The 18,363-nt window shown below is 35.6% G+C and overlaps 1 protein-coding gene across 1 annotated transcript; it reads left to right on the top strand.

Annotated features, from left to right (window-relative positions):
- Positions 1–12,830: 12,830 nt before the first annotated feature.
- Positions 12,831–18,049, top strand: LOC121742959 (DEAD-box ATP-dependent RNA helicase 27-like). The gene is made up of 12 exons (XM_042136110.1): positions 12,831–13,287; positions 13,378–13,563; positions 14,179–14,364; positions 14,761–14,844; positions 15,078–15,119; positions 15,400–15,471; positions 15,555–15,854; positions 15,940–15,978; positions 16,076–16,180; positions 16,639–16,707; positions 16,814–16,939; positions 17,473–18,049. Exons 1-12 carry the CDS (start codon positions 12,883–12,885, stop codon positions 17,650–17,652), a joined length of 1,794 nt encoding a protein of 597 aa, XP_041992044.1. The 5' UTR covers positions 12,831–12,882; the 3' UTR covers positions 17,653–18,049.
- The last annotated feature ends 314 nt before the right edge of the window (positions 18,050–18,363 follow it).

Genomic DNA, 18,363 nt, shown 5'->3' with positions numbered 1-18,363 from the left:
TAGGGTTTGCGGCCCTACAAGGACCCGAATTCGATTTAAACATAGATGGCAAAAGCCACATCAGATAGGCACGTTAAAAATCAAAACACGGCATGATAAACATATTTTCATTCTCATCGATAAAATATTTAAGACATTGTCCTTATTTAAAAGAAAGTCCATGCTTATTCCGTAAATATATTCTTTCCATTGCGATCACGATTCAGTTGCGAGATATCACCTTTAGAATTTTAAAATAACACATAGATCAACACAAGGAATCAAATAAATAAATAAGATGCATGCATCCTATGACTTTGATTATTTTTATCGACCGAGTTACGAATTTTCTCCGATTGAAAACTTAATTATTTCGATTAATTTCGGCCGTCCAAGGTGTCGCGGCGACGCCGGCCGGCCGCTCACGTCCTCAACATTTTTGCAAAATGATGACTTGGGTCATAAGGATTTATTCTACTCCATTGCATTTCATAAGTAATCTATCATAATCTAAAGTGCCAGTTTACTGAAAAGGCTTATTTGTCCTTTTTGGCGGGAAATTGTGAAGCTATTTTATTTACCCTTTTGGTCATTTTGCAAACTGACAACCAAGAAAAAAGGCAGCTCCTATGGAGAACTGGTATGAATCAGTAAATAGTGTTGCTAAATAAACTAGCAACTCATTCCAATAAACCATAAGAGATTTAGAACATAAAGAACAAAAAAGGGGGGAAGGGGGGAACTGCCATAGCTCTATAACAAGGAAAACAGCGGGAAAAAGGAAAAGAAGACTTAGCTAAGTAATCGGGGCTGTCCTCCGAGGCGACCACACCGCGCCGGAGTGGGAGACTGCCCGTTAGATTCCCCGCGATGAGCTGGAACATGACAAAGGTTCGACGACGACCCCGTCACCGCGAAGAACGGGCAGCGACGAATGGGCAGCGACTCCCCATCGACCGGAGCCTCGACGCCTTCTCTCCAACCGAGAGCTCGGCGGAGAGAGAGAGAGAACTCGACAGAAAGAAAGAGCTTGAAGGAGAGAGCTCGACGGAGAGATGGCGTGATTCGCCGGCGACGGTGACAGAACCGTGAAGGGTGGCGCGGATTTGAGAAAGAAGAAGACCGCCGCTGATTTTGAGTTTGAGAATTGGGGAAAAATTTAAGAAGAAATGAGGGAGGAAGAGAGAGTGACGAATTGGGGGTAGAAATTGGGGCTCCCTGATTTGGGCCTCTTTTAAGTAAAGTAGAGTTTGGGCCATGCCCATTAATAATTGATTGGGACCATGACAATTAAATTCTATTAGGCCTCAATAAAAAAAGAGAGAAAGAAGAAGAGTTGGACTCTTTAATTAAATTGGGCCACTGCGCTAGATAAATTTAAGACTGAAATTTAATTTCGTAAGTCACAGAAGAAAGGAAAATGTTAGCCACGTTAACATAATGTCCAATAAATGATTAAATTGGACTTTTAGTAGTCAAGTAAGTATTTCAAAATACTTAAAGAAAATAATCCGGGAATATAATATATCCGAGCAGTTCAGCAAGACTCCGAATAAATTAAATCGTTGATTTAATTAAAGATTTAAGACTTCTAAATTTAGAAGGCATGAAGTAAATATTAAGCAAACGTATAGGCATGCATACATGCAAGATAAATAGTTGCTTAAAGCCTAATTTAAATATACTTAGGCATGCATACATGCAACACTATATTACCATTGGATATAAAAAAGGCAGCTCCTATGGAGCAATAGTGGCTTCTCAAATAGTCCAACCAAATGCAAATTTCTTGAAGAAGATTTGAAACACTTTTAAATAGATGGACTAGAATCTGCATTTTGTGGACTAATTTTGTGATTGCAGTATAGCAGGTTTGGTTCTGCTTGGAATCTGGCGACAGCCGGCGGGTGAGGCGACGAGAGAGATGCCGGAGATGAAGGGAAGCGGCGACGTTGTTGCTGTGCAGGATAGGTTACTGCGGCGGCGGTGGTGCAGGAGGGTCGACAGCGGCGGAACGGAATAAAGAGAAGGAGAGCCGGCGGTGGTGGCGGCTGGACTCGCACGCCGGCAAGCCCGATACCTGAGAGTTACGAGAGAGAGGGGTTGGTAACCGGCGACGGCGGTTGGGTGGCATGGAGGAGTCCACAAGCCGGTGGCCAAGAGGTGGAACCGCGAGAAGGAGAGAAAGGCGGCGACCATGGCAAGTAAGGTAGAGCAGCGTCGCGAGGGAGGAATGCGCGACGGCGCGGCAGGTAAGGCGGCGCGACAGGCGGGACGAGCGGTGAGGCTGTGTGGAAGGAGAGCGGTGCTCTGGCCGGGGAGATGATTTCCGCCGCCAGTTAAGGAGGAGGAGGAAGGAGTGAGGGAGAGAGAAACTTGAGAGAGATGGAGGCGTCGCATGTTGCATTAGGGTTTTAGAATATTATTAATTTATTGTATATTGTTTGAAATTTTTGTTTAATATTTTGTAGGCTTTTAGTACTTCTTATAAAACTATGTAATCAATTTATTGTACATCTTTCTTGATTAAATATAATTTTTAATTTACATTTTTTATTTATTGAACTTTGTATAATATATATTTTTTAAATAATTTTTTTAATAAATAATTAAGTTTATATATAGTTAGAATTAAGTTGACTTTGATTTACTTATATTTCTATACTATACGTTATTTTCTTTATATTAGATCGTAAATTTAGTGTTACTTCAACTCAAGACGGACGATAAAATTTTCAAGTATTTTTAAATTTTTCTTAGTTTATTTTTTCATGTTTAGGTATATTTTCCAGTATAGAATTTAAATTTGGCAAAAACGAATATATTAATTGTGAAAAAACATTTATTTTTGTATTTGTTTGCTCATGTTGGCCTATTTCTTAAAAGACATTTTTTTAGTCATTGACAATTGTGTGTTGCAATTTCAAGAGTAACGAGTCCATGAATGATTAAAGGTTTTAGTCTATACTGAAGGGTAATTACACCATACATACAAAATGTTTCACTAATGTTTTAAATTTGTAAAAAAGTTTTAAGTTAGCATATATCAGACAGAAAGTTTGATTATTGTTTTTAAATTTCAATATTTTGAGTTATTCAGTTGGATTAGTATGAAATATAAATTTCAATGTTGCTCACGATTCTCATCGTTGCAATATTGGAAACTTTTTTCAAAAAGTTTGAAAAAACTACTAATATCTCATACTATCAACCAAGCCATTCAATATTTTCAGTTTAAATTAAAAAAATTATTACTATGTGCATTTGGTCAATTTAGATACTTTATGCTATGATTCTAAATTCTTTTAAAGATCAAACTCTACAACCATTCAATAAGAAGCAATACCTTCTCTAATTTGTTTTCATTTTTTTTATTTCTATTAAGCTCTACAAGTTTATTGGTAGTAATGTTATTCCATGTAAAAAAGTTGCATTGGCCCCCAGATATTTAATTAAAGAAAGAAATAGGGAAAAACAATGAGAGAAATAGAATTAGAGTACTACGTGTTTAAAATTCTACCATCCTACTGCTTTTCATATGATAGTGGTTACGTTTAACCATAGCAACCCCCGCTATGTTATAGTATAACACAACAGAGGATTCTCCTCATCTTACACGTGTTTTTATTGAATGTGTCTTTGTTATATATCTTTCATAAAACAAAACGTCTATTAAATTTAGATGTTTGTGTAGTGTTTTTTGTCATTTGTCACTTTGTGTGTATTTGTACCTTTTGTATATGCATTTTATTTTTGTGCGTACTAATGTAATAGTTGGGTGAAAGATATAGATAGCCATACATGATTTATGGTTTTATATATTCATTTATTTTGTATTTATAATTTGAAACTTTTATGTCCCGTGCATAGCACGGGTATTAAAACTAGTTATTTTAAAGAGTAAAGGCCAAAATTGGTCCTGAACATATAGCCATTTTACGATTTTGGTCCTAAACATTATCTTTTGGATTTTTTGGTCCTGCACATATGGACATTTGATCATTTTGGTCCTGCACATATGGAAATTTGATCATTTTGGTCCTCCGTCAACATTTTCGTTAAAAACTAACGGTCAACATTATCTTTTGGATTTTTTGGTCCTGCACATATGGATATTTGATCATTTTGGTCCTGCACATATGGAATTTTGATCATTTTGGTCCTCCGTCAACATTTTCGTTAAAAACTAACGGTCAACGGCCGATTTTTGACTAAAACAATGGGTTGGGTCGGGTCGTGGTTGGGTCGGGTTTGGGTTACACGTTAAGGAAAAAAATAATTATTTTTTATTAATTAAAAAATTATAAAACTTTAATTTTTAGTTATTTTTGTTGATTAAAAATATTATAACGACTAAAACATGATGTTATTATACGATTTAAACATGATATTACACGATAAAATAAAAAATTACCAAATTAAAATAATCATTTTTTAATCAAAATAATAAAATTAAAGTATACTAATATTAAATCTATATAATAAAATTAAATAATTAAAAAATTATTTTTAATAAAATCTAAGCATAATATTTTCTTCAAATTCATGAAAAAATTAATTAAAAAATACTATACTTTAATTTTATTAATTAAAAAATATTAATTAATTTTTTAAGAATATTATGCTTAGATTTTAACGAAAATATTATGCTTAGATTTTAAGAAAATATTATTTTTTTCTTAACGTGTAACCCAAACCCGACCCAAACACGACCCGACCCAACCCATTGTTTTAGTCAAAAATCGGCCGTTGACCGTTAGTTTTTAACGAAATATTGACGGAGGACCAAAATGATCAAAATTCCATATGTGCAGGACCAAAATGATCAAATGTCCATATGTGCAGGACCAAAAAATCCAAAAGATAATGTTGACCGTTAGTTTTTAACGGAAATATTGACGGAGGACCAAAATGATCAAATGTCCATATGTGCAGGACCAAAAAATCCAAAAGATAATGTTTATGACCAAAATCGTAAAATGACTATATGTTCAGGACCAATTTTGGCATTTACTCTATTTTAAAATAAACCAACTCAAAAGAAAGCAGCCAAAAAATTAATCACTAACTTAGTCCAAACAAATGATAAAAACAAAAACTCCCAAATACTCCGAAGCCCAATTCAAAGTAAGATCACTTTGAACCAAATACTCCGATTTCATACTCCACCGCCGGCTACACCCTTTCTCTCTCTACAGAAACATCCCCAAATTGAAGCATCTCTCTCATTCTTGCGTACACACCCGAATCATCTCCGTCGGAGCCCGCCGTCACTTCTCCGTCGTGGCTAGTGAAGCCGCCGCTCAGCACTCGCTCCACTGGTTCCACATCGCAGCGCACAGGCTACTGCGATGAGTGATCTGTGATTACCTTGAGTTTGGTTGGTGTTGAATGATCAAATTTTGATTATTACTTTGGCACCCTCTCTTCTCCTTGACTGTGAAAAATGTGAATTGTGTGGGAGAAGGCGGCTAGAGAAGGTTTTGGTGAGGGTTTAGGGCGTAACCGTGTTTTGGATTGGCTTAATTGGGTGATTGATTGCATTTAATTGCTGATTGGCTATATTTTCAAATTGGAGGAGATTTCCTTGCAGAAAATAGGGAGGGAGCACTGTGAAATGGTGAATAGAAGAGAATCTGGCGGTGAAAGAAAAGGGTCTCCTCATTTGGGCTCAAACAATTCCTCCTCATTTGGGCTCACGAGTGCAGGATTTAATTACTTCATTTATATTTTAATTTATTAGATTCTAACATGTAATTGACTCAAATAAATATAAGAATTATTTAAATTACGCATTGTAATTTCGCCATCACAATATCAAACTAGTCAAGAAAGTTCTCTCGTGCCTTGGCAACAATTCCAACCATTCAAAAACAATTAAATTCACCAAGCACCAATTATTCAAAAAGCCACTTCACGTAATGAAAGAAGTTGACCCAGTCAAAAATCTAAATCAAAACTAGGTCACAACAATATCAAACGACAATTTCACTCATTATTTAATTCACGACATTAAAAGCACTAAATAAAAAAATTTAAGATTCGAAAATTATGGTTCAAAAAGTGGAGTGTTACAGTACGATATCCAAATAAACTATAACAACAATTTATCCATTAAATTACTAGATAAACACACATATATAAAAGTCTTATTAATTTTACCTAGTCATGTTGGAGATATAAATTACTAGATAAACCCTCACATATATATATATATATATAAAAGTCTTATTTATTTTACTGGTCATGTTGGTAGTGGCGGACGCAGGATTTCTATACTGGGAGTTCCAAATTACTACTTCCTCCGTTCACAAAAAAATAATCTTATCTTTTCATTTTCATCCGTCTACCAAAATTAGTCCCATTCAAAAAATGGGAAGTCACTTTTATTTTATTCTTCACATTTTATCTTTTATCTTCTACTTTATCAACATTTTATCTTTCTTTTTCATATTTTACATACTTTATATATTTCTCTCTCATATTTTATCAATTTTGAATTAAAACTTGTGTCGTCCATAAGTGAGACTATTTTTTATGAACGGAGAAGGTATGGACATTTGTGGTATACTTTAGTGTCAACGATGTTAGAAATAGCCCGACATGAATATTTCTAACATCGTTGACACTAAAATATACCATGTAGGTTAATATTTCTAGATGATTTCGACAAGATGAAGGGTTTGGTGTTCAAGAATCAAGATCAAGACAACTACTAGTTTTTGCTAATTATTGTCATGGAGTTTGTTCAAACTTTATGGTGTTTTTTTGTACTTGGTTGTGTTGTATTTTGATTATGGAGATGAGAACAATGTTTATTTTATTGTGTTGAAGTTTTAATAATTTTTATGTTAATTTTCTGTTATGAAATTATAATTTTCGATATACAGGTATTTGAAATTGTACGATATTTCGATTATCGTATTGATCTTTGATATATCGTTCTAAACGATATATCGAATTTTGGTACGATATATCGAAATATCGATACGATAATGATATTGATATTATCTATATCGAAAGTTTCGATATATCGAAACTTTCGATACGATAACGATATGAAATTCTTTCATATCGATATTTTCGATACGATATACGATACAATATTTTCTATACGATATATCGTATCGAGTATCGACCCAGCCCTAAATAATATAGAGTTGCAAGAGAGATATGGATAACAATAATAATTTTAGAATGAACAATATAAATAAAAGATATATTATTTTATAATATTATAATAACAATATTTACCAAGTAAAAAATAAATTAAATTGTAGTACAAAATTTATAGTGTGAGAAAATAAATATTTATATAAATAAATTATTTACTACTAATAGACAAATGAATTAATATGAGAAAATTAAAAAAAAAACACCAAACCTAATTTGAGAGTGAATAATATAATTAAAAATACACTAATAGACAAATGAATTAGTATGATGAAATTCATAAAAGATACCAAATCTACATCATCTATAAATGAGAGATAAAATGAATTAGAATGTCAAAAGTCAAAAAAGATAAAAATTCCGCTAGGACTCGATCCCATGCCATAGTGGGGCCAAGGCAACTTCTGAAACCAACTGAACTTAGAGTATCCACTATAAGGCGGATGTCCCCAATAGCCCCGCCCCTTTTTTGTCCACAGCTCCAGTTTTTTTGTCCGCGCCTAAAAAAAAGTTTCCACCACTATAGGCGGACACTTCCAATAGCCCCAATTTTTTTCATTTATTTTAATTCAATTATAATTAAAATTATCGGAATATACGTAATTAGAAAAAAATGGCCTCCGCCACTTCTGCTGCGCGCGCCGCTTCCTCCTCGTCGGCCTCGTGCTGCACCTCTTGAATCAGAGAATTCCGCGCGTCGTTCCACAAATCGTCCATTTTAAATACCAATGGAATCCAAAAATTTTAGTGAGAGAAAGTATGAGTGAAGAATTGGAATGTTGTAAAAATAATGAGTGAAATGGGATGTATTTATAGGTAAATTAAATTGAATTTAAAAAAACAAAAAATAAAAAACAAAAAAAACGTCTGCCCCACCCCGCCCCGCCGCAAACCGCCCCCACTATAGGCCGCCCCACCCCCTGCCCACCGGCGCATCCTCGCACATTTCTCAGCGGAAGGCCTTCCGCCCCATTTTTTTTCCGCTTCGGGGCGGACGTCGCCCCCACTATAAGCCGCCCTGCGATCGCCCCCTCCGGGGCTATAGTAGCGGCTATACTATAGTGGATACCCTTAGCTAATGAATATGAATTTACTTTATTCATATACCTATTGTATACAAATAACTCAATTGGCTGGGAGGTCCCATAGAACCCCATTGCACTAGTGTAGGTCCCGCCTCTACATGTTGGAAATATGATAAATGTTTTACCATTGAAAACACCAAAATATTTACACATTAAGCTTACATTGTTGCACATGGAGTGTTGTATGTATGCATACATGTCACCACAAAGTCGGGTCTAATAGTGGACATTCTCTCCCACCCCCACAGCTATAGAAGTACCGTTGGACCTCCAATATCTTTCCTCCTACCCATGGAAGCCTAGCAAAAATTATGGTACAATGTAGCAAGTGCAACACTTGTCCAACTATACCTAGATACATCCTCAACATTCCGAAGCACGGTTAACCAAATCAAAGGTACTTTACACCCTGATCCATTGTGTAATATCAACGCACCCAATAACACAAACACAATCACACGTGCCAATTAGATGTAGGCTTCAGGGTGTAGACCATCCTGTAAAGGTTCCACCACCATTCTATGTACTAGGGTCGATACATATAACTCGTTTTCCTTCATCTCACATTAATGTGGAGAGAATCCCAACAGTTCATCACATAGATCCTGTCATCCTTGTTCACTACAACTATTTCTTGTGAAAGGTAATCCATGTGCAAGTAGACCCCATAACACATGTACTTCTTCTAATGTAATAGTGGCTTCTCCTACATGTAGACTTCTAAATTTGAGTAGACTTTATGGTTTCCAGCCCAACTAATAATATAAAGGAGCCCGATTAATTATTTTAGGGTTTTTCTAATAATTGAAACTACGAGACCTAACTTGTGTTTCTGATAATTGTGAGATCTAATTAGGGTTTTTGAATAATTGAAACAAACAAGTAGGGTTGTGTAAGGTTAACGCGTCTTAGGCTAGACACGTGAGGGTTAACGCGTCGTTAACCTAAAACGTATTTGCAAAAAACGTGTTTCAACATGTCTTAGGCTAGACACGCGAGGGGTACGTATTTTTGAAACACATGTTTACTTAGACACGCGAGAAGGAAACACGTGTTTGAGTTGAATATGATGTAGGAATGAAATTTTTGTATAAATCCTACAAAAGTTATTACGTGTTTACATGTAAACTATTTTCGCATGTTAGTCACTGATATCCAAGATAGCATTATATTAGGTTATGGAAAATCTGCATGTATTGACAAGCCAAAGTAGCGTATGCCAATGTTACTTATATATATATTGAAATAAATAGTTATTGAGATCTCGTAGTTGGTTTACGTAGCAAAAAGTACATACCTCAACGTGATACATTTGGTGCTATATTACACTCCAATGGTACCGATCATCCAAAATAGGAAGTGACTTCAGATCGACACTAGCAACCATTCATGAATGATTATCCACATCTATTTAGGTTGAGAATGACAATAACTTCTTCTACAAAGTACTGACTCGAACCCCTAAACTATAAAAGAAGTTTCTTTTAAAAGAGAATCAATAATGGTTCCTCATCTACCTCGTGTTGACTCGAACCCTTAAGCTATAAAAGAAGTTCTCTCAATCGTCTTTAGTTACGTTTCCTTAAATTGCTAAATTCTATTTATGTAATGGCTTGGCGATAATCAATCTAATCATTAATATTGTTGTTGTTGGAAATACTATAGTAGGCTACATATTAAATCATCAACACATTTGTTCTTAATTTAGTTTATTTTGGAATTACACTATATTTTCTAATTATTGGTTAGGCATGGCCGAGTGTAAAGGTTCAAAAATGGTGGTCGGTTATAGTCATGGGACAAAAGGTACGTGATTTTGTGTGGCACTCTATAATGAATAATTTGTTTTTAAAGAATTTTACATGGACACTCATATATCGTCAATGACGATCTTCTCCACATGTAGTAGCAATACGGGGTGTAACAAACCCAACAAAAGAGAAAAGACAAGACGTGGTTGGTCTTTTCGTGAAGGACGGAAGTAGGGCAATGGTTTCATAACTGGATACCTCATTTGAAGATGCTTTCAAATATGATTTCTCTAAAACTAATATAAGGGCTTACCCTCACACCCTATAAAGACTACTATATGGACAAAGAGTTATTACTCGCTGCAAGTAACTCTCAGTCGTATTGGGATTGGATTCAATCTCAATGAAGATCACAGGATTGAGTGTGAGAACAAACAATAGATCATTAATGTATTTTACATCATTTAATATTTATTGATATTAGTACAACTCTGTAGATTTATTTTCAAACTTTAGGTTTTGAAATTACTAACTCTGTAGATTTATTTTCAAACTTTAGGTTTTGAAATGATAATGATATTTGATCTTTATGTCTCAGGTTGACGGAAATGCTGGAAACACATATTTGGTCATGACCGAGCGAACAACATGAACATTGAAGATATCTCGAATCTATTAATGTATTAGAAGGATATGACAAATAGGGAACACGAGAGTTGGTGGTGATTAACATGTCAACTTAGAAGACGTTTTTGTGAACAGGAATGTTCAAGATAGTGTTCCTAACGATGTAGAGAGGAAAATGTGTCCAAAGCAAAAGAGATTACCCACCTCCAAAACAATCCTATAAAAATCACAATATTGGTGATGGGGTGGATGATTTCTTTGATTTGTTTAGTGAAATGCATGAGAACAACAATTCTCAAATGAAAGTCTTATCTTACAAAGTCGGTTATGAAATTGAGATAAACAAGGGACGGAATGAGGTATACGATCATTTGGGCCATATTCTTAGGCTAACTATTCAAGAAAAATTTGATGTGTGTGCCACCCTTATTAAAGAAACAAATCGACTAGATTTCTTTATGGGCTTACCTGATGACCCTCATCCTACTTACGTGATGCGTATGTTGGCATATACGTAATGCATACTATTGTTTTGTTAGATTTCTGTTTTTGGTATGTGTGACCCTTAAAATGTAGTTGTATTTTTTTATTTATTTAATGGATATTGTTTCCCTTTAATAGTTCCTTTGATTTTCACTTTAAAATAGTGAGAAATTATCCACTATTCTTCTAGTAATTTTGGAGATATCATTTATCATATTATAACTCTCCAAGTTTGATATATACACACACTCCTTGTCCTTTAAAAATATATGCACTTTTCATTTTCACTCGTCCTTTAAAAAATGGGCATTTCCATTTATGGAAGGTTATCCAAATTTATTACCTCTATACATCAAGCTATTACAACTTATACCACCATTAAAACACTAATAATAATGTGGGTCTCACTATGCACTAATACTACTTTAACTACCCTTCTCCTCCTCTCTTTTACTTTACCGATTCTGTCTTAATTCCTATGCCATATCATATGCCCATATTTTTATGGGACCGAGGCATATCCTTTCTATTAGCAAGCGACTTGGTGAAACCTACCAAGTATTCGACAAAAGTACACAATAACTTATAGAGGTATAAAGCACATTACACACACCAAATGCTCGATAAATATCGTCTCTGTTAGCAAGTTTCTTGGGGACACCTACCAAGTATTCGACAAAAGTACACAATAACTTATAGAGGTATAAAACACATTACACACACCAAATACTCGACAAATTTAAAGAAAGGGAAATTTATTGAAAAAAGATAAAAATAACTCCTCTAAACCTTAGTCTATAACCAAACAATACTATACTAGATTGCAAGGCATATGTTCCCCTTCAAAGATCAGGCTATGTATATATTCAGAGATTTTAATTATGAAAATGAAAGATACTCTAAGACTCCTATTACGATAAAAATGGTATAACTTAAAGAAAGACTCACATTTATTTTAGGTAAGTAGGCTACATAATCCGCTAAATCATTTCACCCACATTTAACAAAAAAATTAATACTACTAGTATATAAAAAAAGGATATATATTCTACTAACTTTTTTTTATACATTTTCTTTCATACTCCATCCGTCCCAAGGTAGTTGAGTCATTTTTTTTATCCCAAAATAGTTAAGTCATTTTCATTTTTGGTAAAAATTTTATTCTCTTACTTTACTCCTCTTAATCTCTTTTACTTTATTCCTTCTCTTACTTTCTTTTCTCCACTTTAACCTTTAACAAATCAATTTCTTAAATCTCGTGCTCAAAAGAAATGTCCCAAATACCTTGGGACGGATGAGGTATATCTTAAAATCCGTGCAAATCAAAGTGGGACTATAAATGGGAGACGAAGGAAGTTGTTTCTAATGTCGTCCATAATATTACTACTCCCTCCGATCCCTAATAGAAGTCCAATTTTTACATTTTCCTCCGGTCCCTAATAGAAATCTCTTTTCACTCATATATTATTATAAATTAATATTATATAAAAAATAGGTATCACATTTCACTAAATTTCTCCACCACTATCTTTAATAAGTTAAATAATTTCTTAAAACTTGTAACGGGCAAAAATGAGATTTGTATTGGGGCAAGAGGGAGTAGTATGTTTTCAAACAATTCTAAATTTCTAATAATTGAATTCCACCATAAACTCTGATGGGCCGGCCCAATCAATTTGGGCGCCCACGCTTCTTCTCCTTCGCCCGCTATTAATTCCCTCTCCTTTTCAATCCCTCTTTCCGCCACCGCCGTCACACGCTTCTTCTCCTTCGCCGCCGTCGAAATGGCCGCTATTGATACCGTAGCTAAAGGAGCTATGGACTCATCGAAGAAGAAGCGCAAGAGAAACAGAGACAAAAGCAAAACTCCAAAGCCCCAAAAAAACGAAGAAGAGGTGCAAGTAGAAGAAGACTTGAAACACGACGCCGTAAACGAAATGGCTGAGGAAGAAGAAGTGGTCGTGGAGGAGGAGGAGAAGAAAGAGAAGAAAAGGAAGAAGGAAATTAACACAGCTGGAGAAGCCGAGAAAGAAGAAGAAGTGGAGGTAGAAAAGGAGGAGAGTGGTTTGAAGAGTGAGACGAAGGTCAATTCGTCGGGGATTATGAGCAGCGAAGCTTTTGAAGCGCTGCCGATATCAAAGCCCTCTATGGATGCAATTAGAGATATGAAATTTGAGTACATGACTCAGGTAATTAAAAAGTTCCTTTTAGGAATCATTCGTAATGTAATCTAGAATTGCTGATTATTTGTGCTTTTTTATTTGTGTTGGGTGATACAGATTCAAGCTAGATCAATTCCGCCGCTATTGGAAGGGAAAGATGTTCTTGGAGCTGCAAGGACAGGTTCTGGAAAAACACTTGCCTTTTTGGTTCCAGCTGTTGAATTGTTGTTTAACATACGTTTCACACCTCGAAATGGAACTGGTGTTATTGTCATTTGTCCGACAAGGGAGTTGGCCATACAGGTACACGCTTTCCTTTTTCATTTTCATTAGTATTTGTTATGCTCCGCATAAAACTTAATATTTGCCCCTCTTTGGCTATGCTGAAGATTGAATTGAATGTTTTAACAGTAGTTGATTTCACCTGTTGTTTGTTACTACGGCCTGCTGCCTTTTTGCATGGATTTACAATCATGTATTTGTAGTCGTCTAAGCTTGGGTAGGGATATTCATCTTATTACTAACTTTGCTAGGGTATTAGTGGTTGGATTTTCCTTCTACTAAGATATTTGTTTCTTGTTTGCTTTACTTATCTAGGTAACTTGGGCATTCAGATTTTTTGAATCATTTTATGGTATTGTGAACTCGCGGTCTGAAGGCCTCCCTTGAAAAAACCTCTTTGTGCACTTCAGTTCACCTAAACCTGATCTTGTCAAGCTCATTGTGCCATTTTTATTAGCTGATTGATGAACTACCGTGGTGGTGGTGCATGATTCGTTTGGATTGGGTGTGCTATACACTCCTCTATATACCCCTCACTCCAATTTGTAACCTATGAATTGACATCATTTGGTTGCAGAGAAATCCTTTAATTTGAATGTTCTTGTTTCAAGACTTAACTTTAGCTAAATGATGCAGACACATGCAGTAGCTAAGGACCTTCTGAAGTATCATTCGCAGACACTGGGATTGGTAATTGGGGGTGCAGCGCGAAGAGGAGAAGCAGAGCGTATTGTAAAAGGAGTTAATCTTTTGGTAGCAACCCCTGGTCGACTTCTTGACCATCTCCAAAATACAAAGGGCTTTATATATAAAAATCTGAAGGTATGACTGCATCCACTCAATGTCTCCCCTGCATCACCCCATGTACCAACTACCAACTTGATTCTTATTATGCTTTTATTTTAAATGGATTATTTGCTGCAATAAGCATTTCCATTCCAGTGTTATTCTGTATTGAAAAGCTTCTTTTTACATACCTGGAAGGATGCTCCTGATGAGCCTATGCTGCATCTTATTTGTTGCCGATGAGAAAGTTATGAACATAACTACTTTTCTACTTGCTGCATAACGCGTTGTAACTACTACCACAGATCACTTTATCTTTGTTGTAATGTTTTAGCTAAAGGATCTTGCCCAAGACAATACACCCTTCTGTGTTAGTCTATTGTTGTTGTTGGACGACTCTTGCCTTCTATGCTAATTTTTTGGAATATGCAGTGCCTTGTGATTGATGAAGCTGATCGGATTCTGGAAGCTAATTTTGAAGAAGAAATGAAGCAAATTATTAAAATTTTGCCCAAGGTACATATCAGTAATTATTTCCTCATAAGTATTCATTATTGGATATATACTTCTTGTGTGTTTCACGGATAAGAATTTGGAAGTCCTTGGTTGGCTTATTTTGGATCATACTCTGTTTAATGCCATTGGAAGTATAAATTTTAGGTTTTCATTATAAAATTTCCTTGGTGAATAATTGGTTTATTTACTCTGTGGTAATTCATGTCTGACCTCTAATATGCCACCTTGTGTAGGAGAGGCAAACAGCTCTTTTCTCAGCTACACAAACAAAGAAGGTACATCTATTCTTTTTGCAGGAGAAAGTATCCGTCACTGTTGTTTTGGAAAAAAAAACTAGTAAACTGATAGTACTCGAACATATAAAATTGAAATGGTAATATTGAATTATCTACTTGTCTGGTCTGCCAATGCTTAGGCCTCAAAATTAAATTATCATATATATGTTGAATTTTTCTGGAAGTGAAAACATAAGGGTAGTTTCCAGCTTATTGGATTGTAATGTTTTTGTTTGCTCTTTGATGACAAACTAAAAAGGAAATCTTGTACTCATTTCAGGTTGAGGACCTTGTAAGGTTGTCATTTCAGACAAAGCCAGTTTATATTGATGTGGATGATGGAAGGAAGAGGGTGCGGAAGTTTTTCACTTTCTCTTTTTTGTTTATAAGGTTAAACATTTTACTTCTAAACTAACCTAATATTAAATGGTGTAGGTCACCAATGAAGGGCTGCAGCAAGGTTATTGTGTTGTCCCTTGTGCCAAGAGATTTAATCTTCTCTATTCCTTCTTGAAGAAAAATCTGACAAAGAAAGTCATGGTTTTCTTCTCATCTTGCAATTCTGTCAAGTTCCATTCGGAACTTCTTAGATACATTCAGATTGATTGTGATGATATAGATGGCAAGCAAAAGCAGCAGAAAAGAACGACTACCTTTTTTGATTTCTGCAAAGCTGAGAAGGGTATCTTATTGTGTACGGATGTTGCTGCTCGTGGGCTTGATATTCCTGCAGTGGTATGTTTTTTTACTTTTGGTAAGCTGATCTTTATTTCCGAGAGATACGCTGCTTGCGGTAATCTGTTTACAATTCTTTCTGCAGGACTGGATTGTGCAGTATGACCCTCCTGATGAGCCCAAGGTAATGAAAACCAGCTCCTGTAAAATTGACTATTGTATATCCATAAAGTTTTTAGTGTCCTGCCCACCCTTCCTGACATGGGTGTCAATGCTTTCAGGAATATGTCCATAGAGTTGGTCGAACAGCTCGTGGGGCAGGTGCGAAAGGGAATGCTTTGCTTTTCTTGATTCCAGAAGAGCTTGGCTTTCTAAAATACCTCAAGGTAGGAGTCCTATGTGATTCCATGGAATATTGTATGACAATTGAGTTGGCCATAATAGAAATAAGCCTACACTCACCGGTGCAATGTTACATTAATCTAGTTCTGTTGCTGGAGTCCTGGGCTTTACATTCCATAATGAGTAGCTTCAACCGAATTTTAAATAAGGAGTGGTTTCCTTAGTTTATTAAAGTCCTTTCAGTTGATTAGCATATGGAACTGATGTTTTCTGTTCCTCAATCATGGATGTTCTCTGGCACACTGTGAAGGCTGAAGATCTCTTTTAGTTCTTTAGTAAAAGAAAAAAATCTCTTTGTTTCATTATATCCATTAATCCAGCTGTTATTGCTTTAATTCTGTTATTAGTATTAGAAATGTGGCATGCCATATGCTGCAATTTCGTATGCTTATTGTCTTGTTTTTTTTATTATTCTCTGAAAATGTGATTACTGGAATTTCAGGCTGCAAAAGTGCCAGTCAAAGAGTATGATTATGATGAGAAGAAAATAGTGAATGCCCAATCTAAGTTGGTATGTTCTTGTTTACAAGGCTTTCAATTAGTTGTTTCTTAGTATGTGCACTTCCCTCTTTATCCGGTTATGTTAGAACTCAACTGTCATTATGCTTGCGATACAGGTAAACATAATCTCTGAAAACTATCATTTGAACAAGTCAGCTAAAGATGCCTACAGATCTTACATACTCGCGTACAATTCACACTCTATGAAGGACATCTTTAATGTTCACCGGCTTGATCTAGAGGTATTTCATATCCTTCTAACTTAAACATTTGTCGCGTGCATACCGAAATAAATGTATTACGGAACGTGGCTGTAGAAGTAGTTAATTTTCCTTGTGTAATTCACATCTAATTGGTTTTGACCACTAAAATTTTTATCAATTTTTCGTCTATAGGAGAATAAAGTTTGGGGTGTCAGTTCAGCCCAAAATTGCGGGGTGACCCGATTAGCCCGCTAATTAATAAATATAAAGGGTTAGGGCTGAAAAATCATTACCGGTTTAAGAATTAGATTAATTGAGCATGCCTGTTCGGTCTGGCGAGTTGAGCGGGCCAGTCTGTCAGCTACACTAAAAAAAATAGGGCCACAGGTTGTACAAGGCAAACTGAGTAGGGCTGGCCCCATTGACTTCTGTATATGGAGTCCCTCTTTTTGTGTGCATATATGTATGTCACTTTGAGTGCAGTATTGTTGTGCACAAATACCATAAAAACACCTGTCATATTGGAATTTATGATTTTATTTTCGCATCTTGCTGATTCTGGTTCTTGGCAGGCTGTGGCTGCTTCATTTTGTTTCAGTTCACCTCCTAAAGTGAACTTAAACATTGACAGCAATGCCTCTAAGTTCAGGAAGAAATCACATAAAAGTGATGGAAGCCGACATGGGTTCAGCAAGAGCAACCCGTATGGAAGGAAAGGTGAAGATGACACACGGCAGTTTGTCAGATATTAGTCAAAGGTGCGGTATCCATACCAACGTATACTAGTCTCATCAGCGAATCACCAGATGAGCTCCGGATATCATTCAGTTTTGCGATGAGTTTGGACTGTAAGCAATTTGCTCATAGTTTGTATGTTGAATCTGTTCTCCCTCACAAAGTACTTGTGTACCACAATTTTGGAGCTCTAGTTCATGTTTCTTCATGTAGTTGTTGCTACAACTGATTGGGATGAGCAACAATTCTTGATTTGTCATTGATTTGTTCTCGTCTTGATCTTCGTATTTATTCGTGGAGTTAACCCTGTGTCCGTCCATCATAGTGAATACAGGAAATATTGTAACCTATAATTGGAATTTTGAAGGTTGGAAGATGAATGTTTAGTTTTATCACTTGAGATATTTTGACTAATGTTATCTGTGTATCCGTAAATATAGTATGAGATGTTTGATTGCTATGACTAATTGTCATATGATTATCTATTTACGACTAAGTTTTGACTCATTATCTCATGAACGGAACATAATATGTATCAATCAATAAAATCTTTCAAATCGAACTGCACATGGAATATTTTAGGCAAGAGGGATCTTATGTGTTCTCATTTGATCCGACATGTCCTCTATTGAGTTCCAATAGAAGTCTTATTTATGAGTTCCCATTTCATCGAATACATGGCCTCCAAAGGAAGATGATTGACAAAACACTCCTGTGTTTTGGAGTAG

This window comes from Salvia splendens, chromosome 8 (assembly GCF_004379255.2).
Source record: "Salvia splendens isolate huo1 chromosome 8, SspV2, whole genome shotgun sequence".
Classification (NCBI taxonomy): domain Eukaryota; kingdom Viridiplantae; phylum Streptophyta; class Magnoliopsida; order Lamiales; family Lamiaceae; genus Salvia; species Salvia splendens.
This window is presented reverse-complemented; position numbering and strand designations above follow the sequence as displayed.

What these genes read in the sequence shown, in the direction of transcription:
- LOC121742959 (XM_042136110.1), top strand. Translation starts at nt 12,883, where the DNA reads ATGGCCGCTATTGATACCGTAGCTAAAGGAGCTATGGACTCATCGAAG. An exon ending in AATTTGAGTACATGACTCAG is followed by an intron (nt 13,288 to 13,377) that starts GTAATTAAAAAG and finishes TGGGTGATACAG; the next exon opens with ATTCAAGCTAGATCAATTCC. An exon ending in CAGCTACACAAACAAAGAAG is followed by an intron (nt 15,120 to 15,399) that starts GTACATCTATTC and finishes TACTCATTTCAG; the next exon opens with GTTGAGGACCTTGTAAGGTT.